Source organism: Solanum verrucosum, unplaced genomic scaffold (genome assembly GCF_900185275.1).
Source record: "Solanum verrucosum unplaced genomic scaffold, falcon-dt-bn FXZP01000280.1, whole genome shotgun sequence".
Classification (NCBI taxonomy): Eukaryota; Viridiplantae; Streptophyta; class Magnoliopsida; order Solanales; family Solanaceae; genus Solanum; species Solanum verrucosum.
Window position 1 is genome coordinate 853,586 of NW_026019982.1, and position 18,699 is coordinate 872,284.

At 34.0% G+C, this 18,699-nt stretch overlaps 2 protein-coding genes across 2 annotated transcripts; both read left to right on the forward strand.

The window, feature by feature from the left end:
• The first annotated feature begins 3,670 nt into the window (after positions 1-3,670).
• On the forward strand, positions 3,671-5,280 carry LOC125817404 (uncharacterized). The gene has a single exon (XM_049496938.1). The coding sequence runs from the start codon at positions 3,683-3,685 to the stop codon at positions 5,069-5,071; it is 1,389 nt and encodes a 462-aa protein (XP_049352895.1). The 5' UTR covers positions 3,671-3,682; the 3' UTR covers positions 5,072-5,280.
• Positions 5,281-6,257: 977 nt separating this feature from the next.
• Positions 6,258-17,795, forward strand: LOC125817339 (26S proteasome non-ATPase regulatory subunit 2 homolog A). The gene is made up of 26 exons (XM_049496866.1): positions 6,258-6,361; positions 6,455-6,594; positions 6,769-6,869; positions 7,693-7,813; positions 7,889-7,948; positions 8,076-8,143; positions 8,978-9,020; positions 11,156-11,221; positions 11,378-11,416; positions 11,501-11,583; positions 12,962-13,076; positions 13,278-13,352; positions 13,598-13,756; positions 14,196-14,303; positions 14,396-14,500; positions 14,584-14,724; positions 14,808-14,912; positions 15,067-15,288; positions 15,475-15,588; positions 15,660-15,875; positions 16,070-16,129; positions 16,221-16,334; positions 16,415-16,500; positions 16,760-16,868; positions 16,979-17,157; positions 17,280-17,795. Exons 2-26 carry the CDS (start codon positions 6,469-6,471, stop codon positions 17,353-17,355), a joined length of 2,691 nt encoding a protein of 896 aa, XP_049352823.1. The 5' UTR covers positions 6,258-6,361; positions 6,455-6,468; the 3' UTR covers positions 17,356-17,795.
• The last annotated feature ends 904 nt before the right edge of the window (positions 17,796-18,699 follow it).

The following is an 18,699-nucleotide window of genomic DNA, read 5'->3' on the forward strand; positions in this document are numbered from 1 at the left end:
AGATAATAAGAATATTTGATTGCGAGTTCAACTACGTAGCTTGGGTTCATAACTCTGTATTTGTCTTAAAAAAAATTACAAATTATTAATTTAAAATTAAGTAAATTAAACATATTAGAATTCATAATTCATAATTTTCAAATCGTGGCTCCATCTGAAACACCTATATACCCTTGCCCTCACCAACCCCATAGCAACCATCTCCCCACACCCACACCTTATCATTCAATCTCACTCCTATGGTGTTCGCTTAAATTATATACTATAAATTTTTTATTTTGCATATGTATTAAGAAAATATTAATTATTTTTTGGTGAAATATTTTTCCTTCGTACAACACAAAAGGCATGTTCAAGGAAACTGCAAAAACACACCAAATGGATAAACTAAATTATATTAATTAGCGGTTTGATTTGACTTGATTTGGTATTGAAACTCCACCCTACCCCATCCCTTGAGAGTTGAGTATAATTAATTTATTTTGGATTTAATTAAAACAAGTCATGATTGAAACCAAACCAATCTACACTATGTTTATATATATATATATATATATATATATATATATATATATATATATATATTAAATGTATATTTTATACTTCGTGATATATATTATAATGTAATTTGTAAGTACTTAGAAGGTTTTGCCATAATTCATGTGTCGTAACATGTTATTTTAAGTTTGAACTTACAATTTTCGATGGTATAAATTACAATAAGTCTTTGTAAGATTATATCTCATAAATATCTGGTAACTTAAATATAACCCAAATCAAATCATGTTGATTTTTATTATCTTTCATTAATAATTTTTTTTTATGAATTTTCATCTTCTTCAAAAACACGTATAATAATTATATTTTACCATAATTAAAGGAATTTCCAAGCATTGGTTACATATTTTATATTGTGAAGACTTTACTGAAAGAAAAAATGAACCGAATAAAAAAATTAAAATCTTATTAATTTAATTTTATTTGATTTATAAATTTTAAAAAGACGACATAGCACATTTAATTTGGTAAATAAAAAATCGAACCAAACCACCATACACACCCCCTTAATAAACACAATGTGTCTTACAAATTACAGAAAAATGTTTTTTTTTTAATTTCGATATCAGACTGAAGACATGATTTATTTATTTTTAATTTTTTTAAAAAGAGAGTAAAAAGGGAGGAATCCATTAAAAATAAGATGTCCTGCTCAAAAGCTAGGTACTCAATATATTTCCGTAATTCTGACGCCGTTGGCAGATTCACTAAAAATTAATAAATCTATTTATTATCGAGATATATGAATTGATTTCTCATATGAGCATTCAATTAATAGTTATTATTTTAATTATTTTTTTATTCAAGAAAACTGAAATTAAAAAAAATATAACTTTTTAAGTGACAATTTGAGATATCATCTCGAGATATAAGTTTCCTTTTCCTCTTTATTTTAGCTTATATGCAGCATATATTATGCTATTCTTTTTCTTTCTTTTCAAAAGATGGTATAAATAAATTTAAAGAAAATGAAATCTTATGTATATTATTCTCATGCCAATTTTGTGATTATGATACATGCAACACAAGGTCCTCTAGGTATATCAGCATAATTATCGGCTAGATAAACTGCTTATATTCAGCCTGATTGTTGAAAGTCATTCAAATAAGAAATTGACAATTGTTAGCTTTATTTTCTTTTTAAATAAGGGAGAAGGCATAAGTATCCCTAGACTATGATCGAAATTCCAGAAACACACCTTAATTAAACTAAGGTCCTATTACCCTTCAACTCATTTTATATATAATTTTGTGCACCTTTTGGCCTAAGTGGCACACTCCGTGGCTCCACAGAATTGAGGCGCATGGGAGATATATACTTGGATGCCACATAAGCCAAAAAGATGTATAAAATTACAAAAAAAATGAGTTCAAGGAGGTAATAGGATCTTAGTTTAATTAAGGAGTGTGCCCCTGAGATATGAGTCATAATCTAATGGGGTACTTGTACCTTTTCCCTTTAAATAAAGTCTTATGTTACTATTGAAAAGAAAAAAAAGTTAATAATAAGGTATTGAATATGTTTGATGATGTATAGTGTTTTGGAGAAAACCATGTGAAATTAATCTAAAGTGGGCTGACATTATCACACCACAATATTAAGAATATTTTTGAATCGTTTTAAGCCAAGTATGGCTGGTTTATGAAAATGAAATGAAACCATAAAACATGTGAAAGTGGGCATCTAATTACATTAAATCCAGGGATGTGATTATCAATCCTTGTCGTCAAAACCCAATAAAAAAAAAAAATTCCACTCGGTATTCAGTATCCGCATAGTGACTGTCCATTCTGAATTCCCCATTTGGAGGAAAGAATTTTCTATCAAGAATTTTTCATACACAAGACTCGAACCCAAGACCTCAATTTAACAAAAGTACTTTCATTTGGCCTCAAAAAAATGAAAAATACTAATGTATATTTCTAACGGAAAACATAAAAAATTAGTTTACCCTTTTTTGCCTTACCATTATGTTCTTAGAAAGCTGCTACTTAGGAGCAAATTACGATTTCATAAATATTGCATTATTATAAATTGTAATGTGTCTACGTGGGCATATATATACCTTTAAAATACACTATTAAATATTGCAGGGATAAAAGGTCTTACATAAAATTTGATATCGTAACAACAATTTCGACTAAAATTGAAATATTTTTCAGACCTTTTTCCTTTTTTCGAGAAAAGTAGATCTTTACGTATACCAAAACAAAAGAACTACAAAATTTATCGTTAGACTATATCATTAAATAAACCATTAGCGACAAATTTATCCATAAGTAATTCTTTTAATATATTTTTAGTGATATGAAAAGAAAGCCATTCTGAAAATGAGAATTTCAACAAACTTGAAACTCAAATTGCCAAAAAAAAGAGAGTGAAGTTTTTGACTAAAGTGATCCACCTAACTCAACTGCTAAATTAGTTATAAATGGGCCCCTACCCCTCCCTTTTCTTTATTTCATATTACCCTACATTTTGAGAACATTAATCTGACTTTAAGTATCTAGAAAGCAAGAAAGAAAAAAAATAAAATACCCCATCCGTCCTATATTAGTCGATAATTAAAAATAGTTATTTCACATTAATTGTCCACCTTACTAAATCAAGAAAGTATTATTTAAATTTTTTCTATATTACCCTTGCAATTTTTTTTTTAAAAAAATATTCACATTTGTTTGTAAAATTTTCAAAGAAATTTATTGAGGAGTGAATTAGTAAACTTATCTTCTTATTTATAATTTCTTAAGTAACGTACAAAATAAAAAAGTGATCAACTAATATGAGACATATTAATAATAGAAAGCCACAAGACAAATAAACACACTATCTTTTGACTATGGACCAAATCATGTTTTTTTTATTTTCTGCCTATAATTAAGGTGCCTTCTTGGTTAGACATTCTTAATGGAATAGCACATGCAGCATGCACCAAAAGCCATAATTTTACCTACCCCACAAATCACACTAAAATTTTCCCCACAATTCCTCAATCTACGCACATCATCACGGAAAGCTAAATTAAACCAAAATACACTTTTAACTACTTTATATAAACCCTCCATAAGAACCAAGAAACCAATACACCTCAATATTCTACTTTTAAAACATTTTTGTTTCACTATGGGGCATTTCATCAAGCAAGTGGTGTGCATTTTGTTCTTGGTGATTTCAACTCCATTTGTGCAAATTGAAGCTAGAAATAGCAAGTTTATGATCATTCCTACATCTCCTTCACCTGCTCCTACTCCGATTTCTAATGAAATTAGTTTTCCCCCTTTTTCATCGTCAAGTCCAACTTCGTCACCAACATCAGCACCAGCACCAGCACCAACACCGGACTTTAATGATTTTGGATTTCCTCCTTTGTCGTCTTTAAGTCCAACACCATCATCAGGAGGGGATGATCAAGATCCTGGCATGCCAACACCGGCGGGGGCACCAGAGGAAGGTGACATTGAAGCACCAGCACCACTTTTGAGTGACACTCCTTATGGACTTTATGGTCCTCATTCTCAGAAAGTTCCTTCTACTACTCTCACAAATTTTGATCATGATGTAGAAACTCAAACTCCTGCCAAGGAATTCCAAGGTGCCCGTTTCAACACGGACGACTCCTACAACAACAACAATAACAATGGATACTCTGATAATTACAACTACGATAGCCACTCGGACAACAATAATGGCTACTCTGAGAACAACAACAATGGCTATTCCCAAAATTACAACAACAACAACAATGATTTCTCTGAGACTTACAACAACAATGCTGTTTTCTCGGAGAATTACAACAACAACATCAACCACAACAACAATGATTTCTCCGAGAAATACAACAACAACAACAACAACAACAACAACAATAATGATGTTTTCTCGGAGAATTACAATAACAACAACAATGATTTCTCCGAGAAATACAATAACAACAACAACAATGATTTCTCCGAGAAATATAACAACAACAACAACAATGTTTTCTCCGAGAATTACAACAACAACAACAATGATTTCTCCGAGAAATACAACAACAACAAAGGCTACTCTGAGAATTACAACAACAACAACGACAATAGCTACTCCAAGAATTACAACAACAACAATGGTTTCTCTGAGAATTACAACAACAATGACTTCTCTGAGAATTACAACACTAACAACAACAATGTTTTCTCTGAGAATTACAACAACAACGGTTACTCCAATAGTTACAACAACAACAACAATGGATACTCTGAGAATATGTCAGAGAGGCAAGGATTAAGCGACACAAGATTCTTGAACAATGGCAAGTACTCCTATGACATCAAGAATGAGAATCCCAACAACGATCATGCTGGCAGCTACAATAACAATGCGAATATGGTGGAAACACAAGGATTGAGTGACACAAGATTTTCGGACAATGGCAACTACTTTTATGGTAAAAATGGTGAGAAAATGACCACGGAAGAGTTCAAAAGACAGCAGGACTATCCAGGCACTGAGGATCAGTATGAACTTCCTTGAAGATAAAACATTTATCAATTGGTTCAGAACATAAGGACAAAACCAGAGGATATTCAAATAGATTTTACAGAGCTGATTGAATTTTAAGTTATTATGAGTGAGTGTTTGTGTATTAGTTCTACTTGTGTCTGCAAACACTTTTTTTTTTTATAGTTCTGCAAATCAGACCAAGGGAACTTTGTGTTGTTTAACACTTTTGAATTTTTTCAACTTTTATAATGACATTGAAGCTTCATGCCTGGTTATAAACTTGTACTCAAGTAGTAAAATTTTTTGTACCTTCAATTTATTTTTTTTGGTAACAAGGACATTTGTAGCACACGAAACATGTAAACCGCATTAGGCAGGTACTTTTCAACAAGTTCGATTGAGAAACAGATGGAGGTGGTGGCTTTATTTTATTTGAGCAGATTATCTTAGTGATCCACGATATAGACTCCTATAAACTTGTCAGATAAAAAAAAAAGATCATATGTACGCAAATTTCATGTGGTTTGTAGCCAATAAACTATTTTTTTCAAGTTTAAATTTCAAATTTTACATAAAGATTTTCAAAATTGTATTAAAGGAAAAAAAGTCTGAGAAAGGAAAAAATAAGAGAGAAAAGATTACATGAGCATCTTACTTTTGTTCTAGATGTGTGTCTTTTCAATTAATACATCATTTCATTTGCCTCCTTTATCACTCCCTCAGGAAGGAAAAAAGAAAAGAAAAGCACTTTGCATAGGCTCGGGTTTAAAGTTTTAGATCAGTTGGCAACTATATATATACTATTAAATATGGATTTAAAAAAAAAATACTAATCTATGCAATATGAACAGCTAATTTTAAGATTGAGAATTTTGGCCATACATTCTGTACTTTAAACTCGAAGTTGAATTTCAGAATTTCAAGAATTTGAAAAACAACAAAAAGTATTTTCACTCCGAATTACTCAAAATAATAATAATAATAAAAAAACTCCAATTTGTATTCGTGGTCAAACTAAATTTCAAATATAAACGCCCACTTAATCTAAGATGGGCTGTTAAAGTGGCAAGCCCATTCTCTATTTACCAGATCCAGTAGCAAGCCCATACTAAACAAGTAGTACCATTTTGGGCTGAAAAGAGTCTATGACCATAAATGGGCCGTTAAAGTTGGGCAGCCCACAAATCTTCGCCCCTTTTGTCTCTGCAAATATATAAAAAAAAGTGCTACAACAAAAACCAAACAAGTACAACTTTTGCTTGGTGAAGACGAAAACCTTTGTTCTTCTCTCGTCAGTGTTCAACATCAGTGCTATTTTCTGTATGTTCACTTTGTATTTGAATTGATGAAATCAAGCTATTGCACAATCAAATTCAATAAATTTGTACTTACTACTTCTATTTTCTCTGCTAGGGTTTTAGCTGATAATGTCGAAGACTCCGGATCCAAACAGTACAGATGCTAGCGGCAGCAAGTCTACAAAAGAAGAGGCAACAATTAAGGTTCCTTCTAAGGACCCAAAGAAGAAGGATGATAAGAAGGATGAAGATCTCGTAAGTGAACTTGAATAAAAATCGAATTTTGAATGTTTTAGTTTTGGAATTTTTAGTTGTTGTTACTAATTTTGAGGGATATTGTGCTAAGAGAGTTATCACGGAATCAAAATTTAAAAGTTGATTGATTAGATTGTGTTTTCGTTGTATGATTTTTGATTTTGCTGGGATTAGTCGGAGGAGGATTTGGCGTTGAAGCAGCAATTGGAACTGTATGTGGAGAGGGCTCAAGATGCTGATCCAGGACTGCAAAAGGTTGCACTTGAGAGTATGAGGTATTTCTCTTTCACCCTTTCTTTTTTGTGTTTTTTCGGGTATGTGGATGTTGAGGATTCACCAAACGAAGTTGACCTAGTTTGGGATTAAGGGGTTGTTGAGGTGAGCTGAAGTTGGACAATGGTTACAGCTATAGATAGTGTAAAGGCTCTTGCTTTTGTTAAGCTCTACTTGGGAGATTAAATATGTTTTTCGGGCTTTGATATTCTAGTTCCTTCGCATGCTGTGTTGTTTTGAGGGAAATCCGGGTACACACAAGGAGGGGAGCTGCCTGGTAGAAGTTGTCTTTAGTGCTTTAAGGTGATAGCAGCTTGAAGATGGTTCCACATTCCCCTTTTTCTCTTCTCTGTGCGTATATGCTAAGTACACCTGTAGTAGAAGAAACGTTCTTGAATATAAATGTAATAGTTGCAGTTTTATTGTTAGCGGACATGTTCTTTGGGTTATCTAACAGAAAGAACTGTGACCCCCTTTGACAGTTCTAAATCTATCAGTTAGACATGGCAAGTTAGACATGACAACAGATGGAAAATGTTTGTAAGCATGTGTAAAAGATAGCCTTTTGGAGAATTAGCAAGCACTACATGCATATGAAGCATGTACATTATAATGTTGCATCCTCGAAATATCTGTGGAAGATTAAACTATAGCTTTTTTTTTTTTTCTAGACTGTGCCTATAAGCTCCTATCTTCAGTTTGTATGAGAAATCAGACGCCGGCTTAAATCTTCAATCCTTAAACTTTTTAGGTTCTGTCCTTTACATAAGCAAGGACACATTTTCTTTTTGGCTCTTATGCTTATTCATCTTTCCTTTGTTATAGACAGGAAATTCGTACATCAACAAGCTCGATGACATCAGTTCCAAAACCATTAAAGTTCTTGCGTCCCCACTATGGAACACTGAAGGGATATTATGAAAAAATGCCAGACTCAGATTTGAAGGTATGGAATTGGCATTGCACTTAACTGCTGTCGAAGTTGAATAAATTTCACTTACGCAATTTCAACTGCATGCAGAAACTTATGGCAGATATACTTTCTGTTTTGGCTCTGACAATGTCTGCTGAAGGAGAAAGGGTATGTCTTGTTTTTGGTGTATTTTAATAACTGTGCATGTGTGATATGCCATTACTCGTGCTTTTGTGAACATTAACAACTTCTTCATCTATTTTATGGCTATTATCAATTCTATTGGTTCTTACAGGAGAGCTTGAAGTATAGACTGGTGGGCTCTCAAGGTGAAATTGGTTCCTGGGGACATGAATACGTTAGGTAAGTTTGATAGGCAGTACATTTGTCTTATCCTCTCTGTTCTTCCCATTTATATGACTATTCCTTTAGTAAGAACATATTAATATTATTTACGATTATTTAAAACTTATTTTGGAATAGCTTACCAAGATATGACTTCAGAAAATCTGCATCTTCTCTGGGAAGTATAGCTCTTTCACGAGCTCATATTTGTATTTATATTATTTCCCAGTCTTGACGGACATCAATGGTGCAAATGAGTGTGTGCATAAAATCTCTGGCATGTGCTGTTTTGTGAAACATAGTACCTAGCGCAGCTGCGTGTTAAGTTGATCTAGGATAAGGAAATAAACTCTATATTTGCATGAGTGATGGTTCATTTTTAGGGGAAAGGAATATATAGCAGTAGTGAAGTGTATCTATGTCCTTGTCCCAAGTGTTGGGGTTGAGCTGTAGGAGTAACGACTTGGAGATTCCAAGCTCGAATCCCAGCTACAACATCCAGTGTGAGCCCATCTACTTTAGCTTTAGTGACGGCCTGGCAGAATTAACTTGCACCTGTGTCTATGGGATTTAGTATGCTGTTCGATGGATCAGTCATGTTGGACGCTGACTGACCCAAAATCACCGTTGGCGTCATCCAGAGATGTTTATCTATATTGTTGTGTCATGTTAATGCTGGTTTCCAGTGTAATGCATGAGATGACTTTCTGATTATGTTCCATTTCAATATTAAGATACTAGCTCTAAACAGTATACACATTACTTTGTGTGTGAATTCATGTGTTTCATTTCTCAATTCTTGCCCAGTCCATTTTGGCACCTCAAGTATTGGCTAACCGATTATTTCTACAGGAACTTAGCTGGAGAAATTTCACAAGAGTATGTAAAACGACAGGTTTGTTTTCCTTTATCTCTTAAGTTGTGTAAGGTTTCAGAAGAATATTACTGTGTTTTTTATACAGTTTGTGCTGTTCATGCTTTGTTTAGAGTTCTGGTTACTTGATGCATCAGCAATTCAGGCTAACTTACTGCTATGTACATATGTACCTTCTATATTTTTATACAAGTCATTGATTCTCTGCATATTACTACTACAGTAGTTCCACGAGGCCCGGGCCTGGGCCCAAACTCAAGGTATAAAAGTAATAAATTTAATTAAAGAAGTATAATTTATATCATATTTTTTTACTTATAATTAATATATAATCTAATGGCACGCTGGACAGTTGATAAGTCTTCATAATTATTTAAGTTCTTAATCATATAATTGGATATTTTAATTAAAATTACTATTTATGAGGAAAAAAGTTTGGCAGGAGAATTAGAAAAAAAAAGAACACAAGTGATTAGATATTTTATAAAATAACATGATTTAAATACGTAAATAAGTACAATTCAATGAAGATCATAAATCGAAGAGTATTGGCATTTTTATGAATTTGTGAGCAAGCAACTTAAGTATTAATTATCGACAGAAATAAATTTAATTTGATATTTATTAAGTTCTAATTTCATTCGTAATTTCTTGCAGCAGGAGTTTCTGCAAAAAAAATTTCCATCTTATAGAATAATCTAATACAACAAAAAAATTCAATAACTTCAAGTTTATATTACAATAGTTTTGACCTCAATTTAGAGGCTTTATAAAAATTAACTTAATAATAATCTTATAAGAATATTAATAAATTATAATTGAAGTACATTAATAAGGATTCCATTTGATCCATTTTACTTCTTTTTTCACTTTTTATAAACCCCTTGAAGAATACCCCATCCGTTCCATTATAAATTTTTTTTTTTCACGTCTATTAAAAAGCAATATATATACAATGTATTACTAAATTACCATATTCATTATATGCTTTTTGAGAATCAAAACAATTTTTAAGAGAACTATAAGGGTATGATTGAAAATAATGTACATTTTAATTTGGTACTAACAATTGTTTTGAGATATTTTTTTGAGGGAAGGGACTATTAATGTAAGAGAGAGTATTAACTAAAAGGTAATAATTAATATAATAAGTGGTAAGAAGAGATTCATATAGTTACACCAATAACAAAGGCCCAAGTGAGAATGATCTTAAGAAAAAAGTGAGGGGAAAAATGGGAATATGTTACACCAAATCGGTTGTTACATAAAATGAGACTTTTCATGTTATGTAATGGTGAATTTAATGATATGGTACAATATGATTTTAGTAACAACCAAATCAAACATCTTATTTAAACTAACAATATAATATAATAGGTAACAACCATCCAAACAAGTTGTAGACTAAGGGTAGAAATATTGTAGTACTAACTTGAATTTATTGAAATTCTTTGTCCTGTTGGATGATTCTAGAAGAAAAATAAAAGTTTTGCTGAAACTCTTGCTCCATGAAATTAAAACTCAATAAATATTGGAAGAAACTTATTTTATTTGTAACTAAGAAATTGTCTGCTCAGAAATTCATAGAACTCACAATGTTTTTTATTAATGATCTTTGTCCACTTGTAATCATTTAAATATTTTAAATCATGTTGTTTTATAGATTACCAAACGTCGTGTGTCCCTTTGATATTTTCAAACTCTCTACCCAAGTTTACTTTCTTATAAATAGTTTTTCTATTGGTACTTATCCAATCATGTGTTAAAAACTTTGATATTTATGAATACTAATCACCAAATCATGTTTAATGTGACACCAAATGATATGTTATGAAGTAAAATTAATTATTATAATTATTGTTTTTATATTTGAGTTTGAGCCCGGGCTTAGCACAAACCTGATGGAACTAGGTTTATATGTACAAATTTGCTGCTTGAAGGCTGTAATGTTTACCTGTTCTTTTTAAAAGGTTGTAACATTTACCTGTTCTTTTTCATTTTGAATAAGTAGCAGCAAACTACTTCAAGCCTTTTTCGACCTTTATCTTGTGAATGTTATGCATACCTTTTTACATCTGCGTCATGCAATAACTTCTAAAATTAGGTTTTTAATCAGCTCTTCTGTTTCTATTCTTACGATGCATTAACAATGTCAGAGTGAAGAAGCCTCAATTGATGATCTAATGGAGCTTGTGCAACAAATTGTTGCTTTTCACATGAAGGTATCATTCTTCAGATTTAATTTTAGTTGAGTTGCAGGATAGAACTATAAAAGTTTACTTCCTTTTTTCCTGTATTGATGCGGAAACATATCACTTTCATCTCCTTTTGTTTTCAAAGATACCAAATTTTGACTGATACCTTGTTCTGCAATGCAGCATAATGCTGAACCTGAGGCTGTCGATCTTTTAATGGAGGTATTTCTCTCTCCGTGTCTTTACATAACCTATGCACTGTTTCCATGAGTGGTGCTGATGAGGCATCTGTTTGAATTATTTCAGGTTGAAGATCTTGATCTCTTAGTCGAGCACGTTGATAATACAAATTACAAAAGGACATGCTCCTATCTCACCAGTTCAGCAAAGTGAGTTTGCTCAGGACACAATTTTGGAAGTTCTTTGTCAGAATATTTGAACCTTGCGAATTTTCTCTTGGGAAATTAAGATTTGCTGGAGTTTTATGTAGTTTTGATGCTCTTAGTTAGTCTCATCATCCTCAGTTTTTGTTATGATAACCATGGTGCACTGTCCAACTTGCACGCACCTCGATTAATTCCATTGGGTACCTGAAACCTCCCCCACCAGTGCAGGTGCCAGGTAGTCACAAACGTTCACTGGGAATTTAACCTGAGGGGTCATGGTTTTGAACCCACTTCATTGACTACTAGGCTACACCCTTATGTGCTATTCTCATGTGTCCTCTATTATCTGTAGTTTACCACCAACCTATAAGTTGTGTGTTTATTTGATAATGGAACTACTGTAAAAATTGGAGTTGATCTATTGCATTACAGTAAGAAAGCCATGCCAAAGGAAAGTTGACCAGGATTACCAAATCACTCTAGTGCTATGAACATTTACATACATAGTTTTATTTGTGGCTATGTCGAGTTGGATTGTAGATTCGAATTTATTAACTAAAATTGATGCATTGCTTAGAAAGAGACCTTTCTTTGATAGCCTACAAATCCATTGTATCAAGCTTCGAGATTTGGTGGATAATGCGCAACTCTCTTGCCTTCTCTACTTAATGAAGACCAGACAACTTGATTCATTAGCTGGGATTCGAACTCATGATGTGTCTATATGACATTGCCTGCTGTATTGTGCTGTTATGATTCAAGGCCCTCGAGGCATTGCCTAGAAGTTCTTTTGTTGTACTGTACTATTTATGCTTACTTTTAAGACGAGGGCCTACCACTTCCTGAACATTTATTTTCTAAAGATGGTTCACGTGATGCCTTGGAAGTTTTCATCAAGGACAGACTAAATTCAGAATTGGGAATGATATAGGTAGAGTCTGACGTAATAATAGTCGTTTGGATCTTCCTACAAGAAATAAGCGAAGGCATGTTGGTACTGAGATTCTTACTCATTACCCCTTGCAAGCCTATCTTTGGGAGTGGATAACTTTGTAGAAGTGAAGTCTGAATTACTGGTTTGTTCTGGTTAGTAGTTCAAATTTTCAGTCTCACTTGAGTAACAAGGTTCTTAGGAAGCCCTTCTTTCCGATTTTCAGCTTGCTTTAGATGTGTCAATTCCTCTCTGGTGGAAGCCAAGAAGTAAAAACCCCGTGACTTCTTTTTAAACACACACACACATATACATTTGATTTTTGTTATTCCATCATTTCTTTTGTTTGTTTTCTGCTGGCGATTACCTCTGGTCTTAAATATTATCTAATGTCTACATTGGATTCTCCATGACTTCTGCATTAGAACTCATGATTTTTTTGTCTAACAGATACCTTCCTGGACCTGACGACATGTTGGTTCTTGATATTGCATATACCATCTATATGAAATTTGAGGAGTATCCCAGTGCACTTGTGACTGCACTATACCTGGATAACACGCAGGTCTGCATTTTTTATTACTACCATTCTCCCCCCACTCTTTCTTTAAAAGAAACATCGTTTGTTAGAGCGTAGGGATGTTTGCTTAAGTGTAATGGATCTGTTCTCTTGAAAGTTAAGAGTCTAGTTGATCTGTAGATTTTATATTTGAAATTAGGGTATAATTTGATTTTGTTTTGGTTTGGTTTATATCATTGTTTGCAGTATGTAAAGCAAGTGTTTACATCGTGTGATGATCTTCTGCGGAAGAAGCAGTTCTGTTACATTCTTGCTCGCCATGTAAGTTCTCCATTATTCTATTCTATTTGTCATTTTCTGGCTCACAATGTCTCTGTGTGGATTTCCTTTTATGGATTCTCTTTCTTCTCAATGTCCTCTCTTCCCTTTACTTCCAAATAATTCTCTCCTGACCCCGCATTCCCTGCCCCAGAGAGTTATTAGTGCTGGATTTATAGCTTGTGACATAGATCAGTTTTGTCTTCGATGGTTCATCTCAGATTGCTGATTAATGTCTGGATATGCAGGGTCAGACATTTGAGCTTGATGAAGAGATGTGTGCAGAAGATGAAGAAAGAGAAGGATTACAGGAGATTATTAACAACACTAAATTAAGTGAAGGCTATCTTACACTTGCTCGTGATATTGAGGTCATGGAAGCAAAAACCCCTGACGACATATACAAGGTTTAAATTTATAAATTTATCCTTCCCTTGTCACGTTTGATTTGCATCTACTGTTGTGTAGGTTCTCTATTCCTTAATTTAAATATATGAACCTAACTGTCCCTGGGTGGTGAAATGCTCTTGACCCTGTGTTGATCTTCTTTTGGTGCGCAGAGTATTCACCTTGCAACGTTTTGCCAACATTTAATGTGTGAAGTGCAGACCAACCTTTTAAACCCCCCCCCCCCCCCCAGAGCGAAAAGAATAATAATGATGAGCTAAACAAAATATCTTGTTTTATTTTCTTCATCTAAAGAATAGTATTTTGTTTAATTTCTTAATATCCTTGGTGAAGAAGAGCTTGTTTGGCAAATTATGTTTATTACATATCCTAACTCTGTTCAAACAGAAAGCATTCGTAACCAAAAATTGTGCTAATTCCCTTTGGTTTAATTATCAGCCACATTTGCTTGATGGCCGGGCTAGTGCGGGGGCAAGTGTAGATTCAGCACGACAAAATTTGGCCTCTACATTTGTAAATGCCTTTGTCAATGCTGGCTTTGGTCAGGTATATAATGTGTTCTGTTTGTTTAGGTTACTATATATATATATATATATATCGGTCTGAATATTTCTATTCACTTTATATTTCGGCTCCAGGATAAGTTGATGACAGTACCGTCAGAGGCGTCAAGTGGTGGTGCCTCAACAAGCTGGCTTTTCAAAAATAAAGAACATGGAAAAGCTAGCGCTGCAGCTAGTCTGGTGCGTTGTTTTTAGCCGGGCGTCACTGTTCGTTTTTCATTAGCTATCATGAGGTTAACGATTGTTCCTGCCTAAACATTTAGGGTATGATCCTGCTTTGGGATGTTGATTCTGGTCTTGCACAAATTGACAAGTATTTCCATAGTACTGATACCCACGTCATTGCTGGTGCACTATTGGGAGTTGGGATTGTGAACTGTGGTATCAAGAACGAATGTGACCCTGTGAGTTCCTTGATGTTGTGTTCTACTCTATTTCTTCTGCAAAACTTGATTGCCCTGGATCTTAATATAATTCTTTTGAGCAGGCATTGGCACTTCTAGCTGAGTACATAGACAAAGAGGACCCTTCAATTAGAATCGGTGCTATAATGGGCCTTGGTCTTGCTTATGCTGGTTCTCAGAATGAGCAGGTAGAGTTCCTTGTTGTCTTTTAATTGTGTGGACATGAAACTTACTAATCTCTTTTGTAGTTAGCAATAGGTTTACCATGTAAAAACTTTATTTTCGTTGCAACGGAAGGTTCTAGAGATTTACAACTATTTAATTGACTTCACTGATTTTCAGATCCGTAGTAAATTGACCCCAATACTTGGAGATAGCAAGGCGTCCCTTGATGTGCTTGCCTTTACTGCTATATCATTGGGATTGGTATATGTTGGTTCATGCAACGAAGAGATTGCTCAGGCCATCATATTCGCATTGATGGAACGAAGTGAGTCAGAATTGGGAGAGCCCTTTGCCCGTCTGTTGCCTCTTGGTCTTGGTCTCCTGTATCTTGGAAAGCAGGTAAACCAATTTTTTGTGTGCTGTAACTGTCATTAACTTTGGGAGGATAAATATAATTAACTTCCAGTTCTTAGAATACCAATAGCCTGGACATTTGCGGATCAATGTTCATGCAGTTAACTTTGAGATTTTGCAGATCTTTTTTCTTGCAATAATGATTTTGGATCCATCTGCTATTTTCTATAGGAAAGTGTTGAGGCTACAGCCGAGGTCTCGAAGACCTTCAATGAAAAGATTAGAAAGCATTGCGATATGACCCTGCTTTCTTGTGCCTATGCTGGAACAGGCAATGTGCTCAAGGTAGTACAAGACTTGTGCTTTTAAGTGGTTTCATGAGGGTAACACAATAACTGAAAGTTTCAATGTCTCAGGTCCAACATTTTCTTGGTCAATGTGCCCAACATTTTGAGAAGGGTGAAACCTTCCAGGGACCGGCCGTCCTGGGTATTGCAATGGTGGCAATGGCTGAAGAACTTGGACTCGAAATGGCCATACGTTCACTAGAACACCTTTTGCAGTATGGAGAGCAAAATATCAGAAGAGCAGTTCCTTTGGCTCTTGCCCTTCTCTGCATTTCAAACCCAAAAGTATAGTGAAAAATAACTTTTATCATTGACCTCTCCTTCATTTGTCCTTTTTCTGTTGCTTCTTTAGAGTTGAGTTACTTAAAAGTATTCTTGTTAGGTCTTTCACTCATAAGCAGTAGATGCCCAGGCTTTTTCCTCTTCTTTTTTTGGGGTCATGTGCAAGCATAACTTTTGCTCCTTGGTGGTTCGTACAGGTCAATGTGATGGACACTCTGAGCAGGCTTAGTCATGATTCAGACTCCGAAGTAGCTATGGTATGTTTGAAGAACGGCAGAAAGTAGATATTTGTGTTACTATTAAAAAGAATTCTCAAATCTGAACTGCTTATCTAAATGCTGTATGTAGGCTGCTATCATTTCTTTGGGATTGATAGGTGCAGGAACAAACAATGCCAGAATAGCTGGCATGCTGCGTAATCTGTCCAGTTACTACTACAAAGAAGCCAACCTTCTGTTCTGTGTAAGAACTAATTTTCCTAGTTTTCTCTTATGGGAACTCTGTAATATTAAGTTCACGGTCTGATCTGATCGTTTCTGCAGGTGCGGATTGCCCAGGGTCTTGTTCATTTGGGAAAGGGATTGTTAACTCTCTCACCATATCATTCTGAACACTTTCTGTTATCTCCGTAAGCCCTCTCTTCTACAACTTGCATATAGTTCAATGGAGACAAGTTCTCTTCTCGATGTGTAACAGTGAACATTGGTGCATTAAACTTTGAACTGTTACTCTAGTTTGTTATATCCCAATTCTGTTGCAGTCTGCAGTAGATTTATTCTTTAGAGGCTGATTAACTATAATATAAAATACTGCTATTCAGAGCTTAATGAGCTACTAGCTCTCTTTGATCAGAGTTCCATAGTTGACCCACCTTTGAACTTTTTCAGGACTGCATTGGCTGGACTGGTTACTCTGCTGCATGCATGTCTTGATATGAAGGCCATTATCTTGGGGAAATATCACTATATTCTTTATTTCCTAACTTTAGCTATGCAGGTTTGCTGTCCGTTGAACAAAGCATTTCTCTTTTTTCCTTTTTTTTGGTCCATTTATGGCTTTCCTGCTATCAGCTCCTAATTTTATGTCCTTTTTCTCTTGCTTCACAGCCAAGGATGCTACTGACTGTGGATGAAAATTTGAAACCCTTGTCGGTTCCTGTCCGTGTTGGCCAAGCTGTTGATGTTGTAGGTCAGGCAGGTCGGCCCAAGACCATTACTGGTTTCCAGACCCATTCTACCCCGGTTCTCCTTGCTGCCGGCGATCGAGCTGAGCTCGCAACCGAGAAGTATACTTATGCTTTGCGATTTGATATTTATTCTGAAGGCATTTTTAAAAAAAGAAGTTGCCTTTTTTTTAACAATGTCGTTCATGTAGCTTGTCTTACTCACATTTGTTGTCAATGCTCAGGTACATTCCTCTCTCGCCCATTCTTGAAGGCTTTGTCATCTTGAAGGAGAATCCCGACTACAGAGATGATCAATAGTGATCTCAATGAGGTATATGAATGGACGAGTCAGAAGAAGTTTTAGATGGCTTACGATATTAGTTCAAGGAAGAATGGCTGGAGTTATTGATAAGGCTGTTTAATTTGCTGAAAGTTGCTCTTTGCGATGAGATCCATTTACTAACATGGTGGCAAACTGTGGCTATCAGGGCCATCTTTGCTTAGGAGTGTCTGAAAGTTCCCTAGTTTGTTTTTCATCGGCACTGTCTTTCATGTTGTGTTCTTTACTTTTGCCCCATTGATGTGCTCTGTATAAAACTCCAGATAGTTATTTATTTCAGAAGTTGAAACCGAAATCGTTGTTACAGTTTTCTGTTCACGTTCACGGGATCTGTTTTAATTCAGGCATAGTTTAATGAATACTGCTTTATGCTTTGTGAGAGCTGAGTTATGTAAAAGATGAAAATGACGATATTTTTACTATCATATTAGTTTCTGCCTATAATGAAGTATTGCTCTCAGTTTTGGGCCTGTTGTTCTCCCTCTCTTTTTGTCCACCATATTAAAAATAGAAATGGTATGTCAAGTCGAACATGTGAGAAGAGAGTACTATTTAACTGGAGAAAAAACATGTTTTGTTTGATAATGTCAACATATTTAACCCAACTTTATAGCTCTCTGTGATTGTGGTTTTTAAGATAACATATTTGAAAACTAAATGAAAGGTGCTATAAGTTTTCATTTGGTTAAATGATTACTTATTCAAGTATTGTAATATATGAATTGATAATGTAGAGATTAATAATGCACCAGTTATAAAGCAGAGATTAGTAAAACATTTTGAGTTCTAATGAGGGATCACATCATGCATTTTGTTTACTTTTGATGTATGAAATTGTTTGATCATCTTAGATCGTTTAAACAACTAATCTTGAAAGTGTTTTTTCCAAACAAAAACAAAAACGGTGGGGGCAATCAAATTTGAAGAGCATTTTTCAGCAACAATTAGTGTTTGATCAAATTTTTAGTAAGTGTTTTTAAGTGTATTTTTTCAAAAATAACTTTTGCTTCTCCTAAAACTTTGATCAAATATCTCAATTTTGAAAAAAGAAAAGTATTTTTTTCCTTCTGTTTAATTTGATTGGACATGAATTTTAAGAAAGTAAATATCCTTTTTTTTTAAATTGTCATCTTAAATTAAATATTTATGAATATACTAAAAATATCATTTAATTTTGTAGTCTTAAATATGCTAGGTAGAATATTAGGATTAAGGATTATTCACAAATTATTTGTCAAATTCCTTAGTTATTATTATTGACCCATATAATTTTTTAACAAATGAATACTACTTCATAGTTTTTTTTTATTCATAGATTGAAA

Coding starts and splice junctions, on each gene's coding strand:
- LOC125817404 (XM_049496938.1), top strand. CDS start 3,683: ATGGGGCATTTCATCAAGCAAGTGGTGTGCATTTTGTTCTTGGTGATT.
- LOC125817339 (XM_049496866.1), top strand. CDS start 6,469: ATGTCGAAGACTCCGGATCCAAACAGTACAGATGCTAGCGGCAGCAAG. Junction 9,021..11,155: donor AAGAGTATGTAAAACGACAG/GTTTGTTTTCCT, acceptor TAACAATGTCAG/AGTGAAGAAGCCTCAATTGA. Junction 13,077..13,277: donor TATACCTGGATAACACGCAG/GTCTGCATTTTT, acceptor CATTGTTTGCAG/TATGTAAAGCAAGTGTTTAC.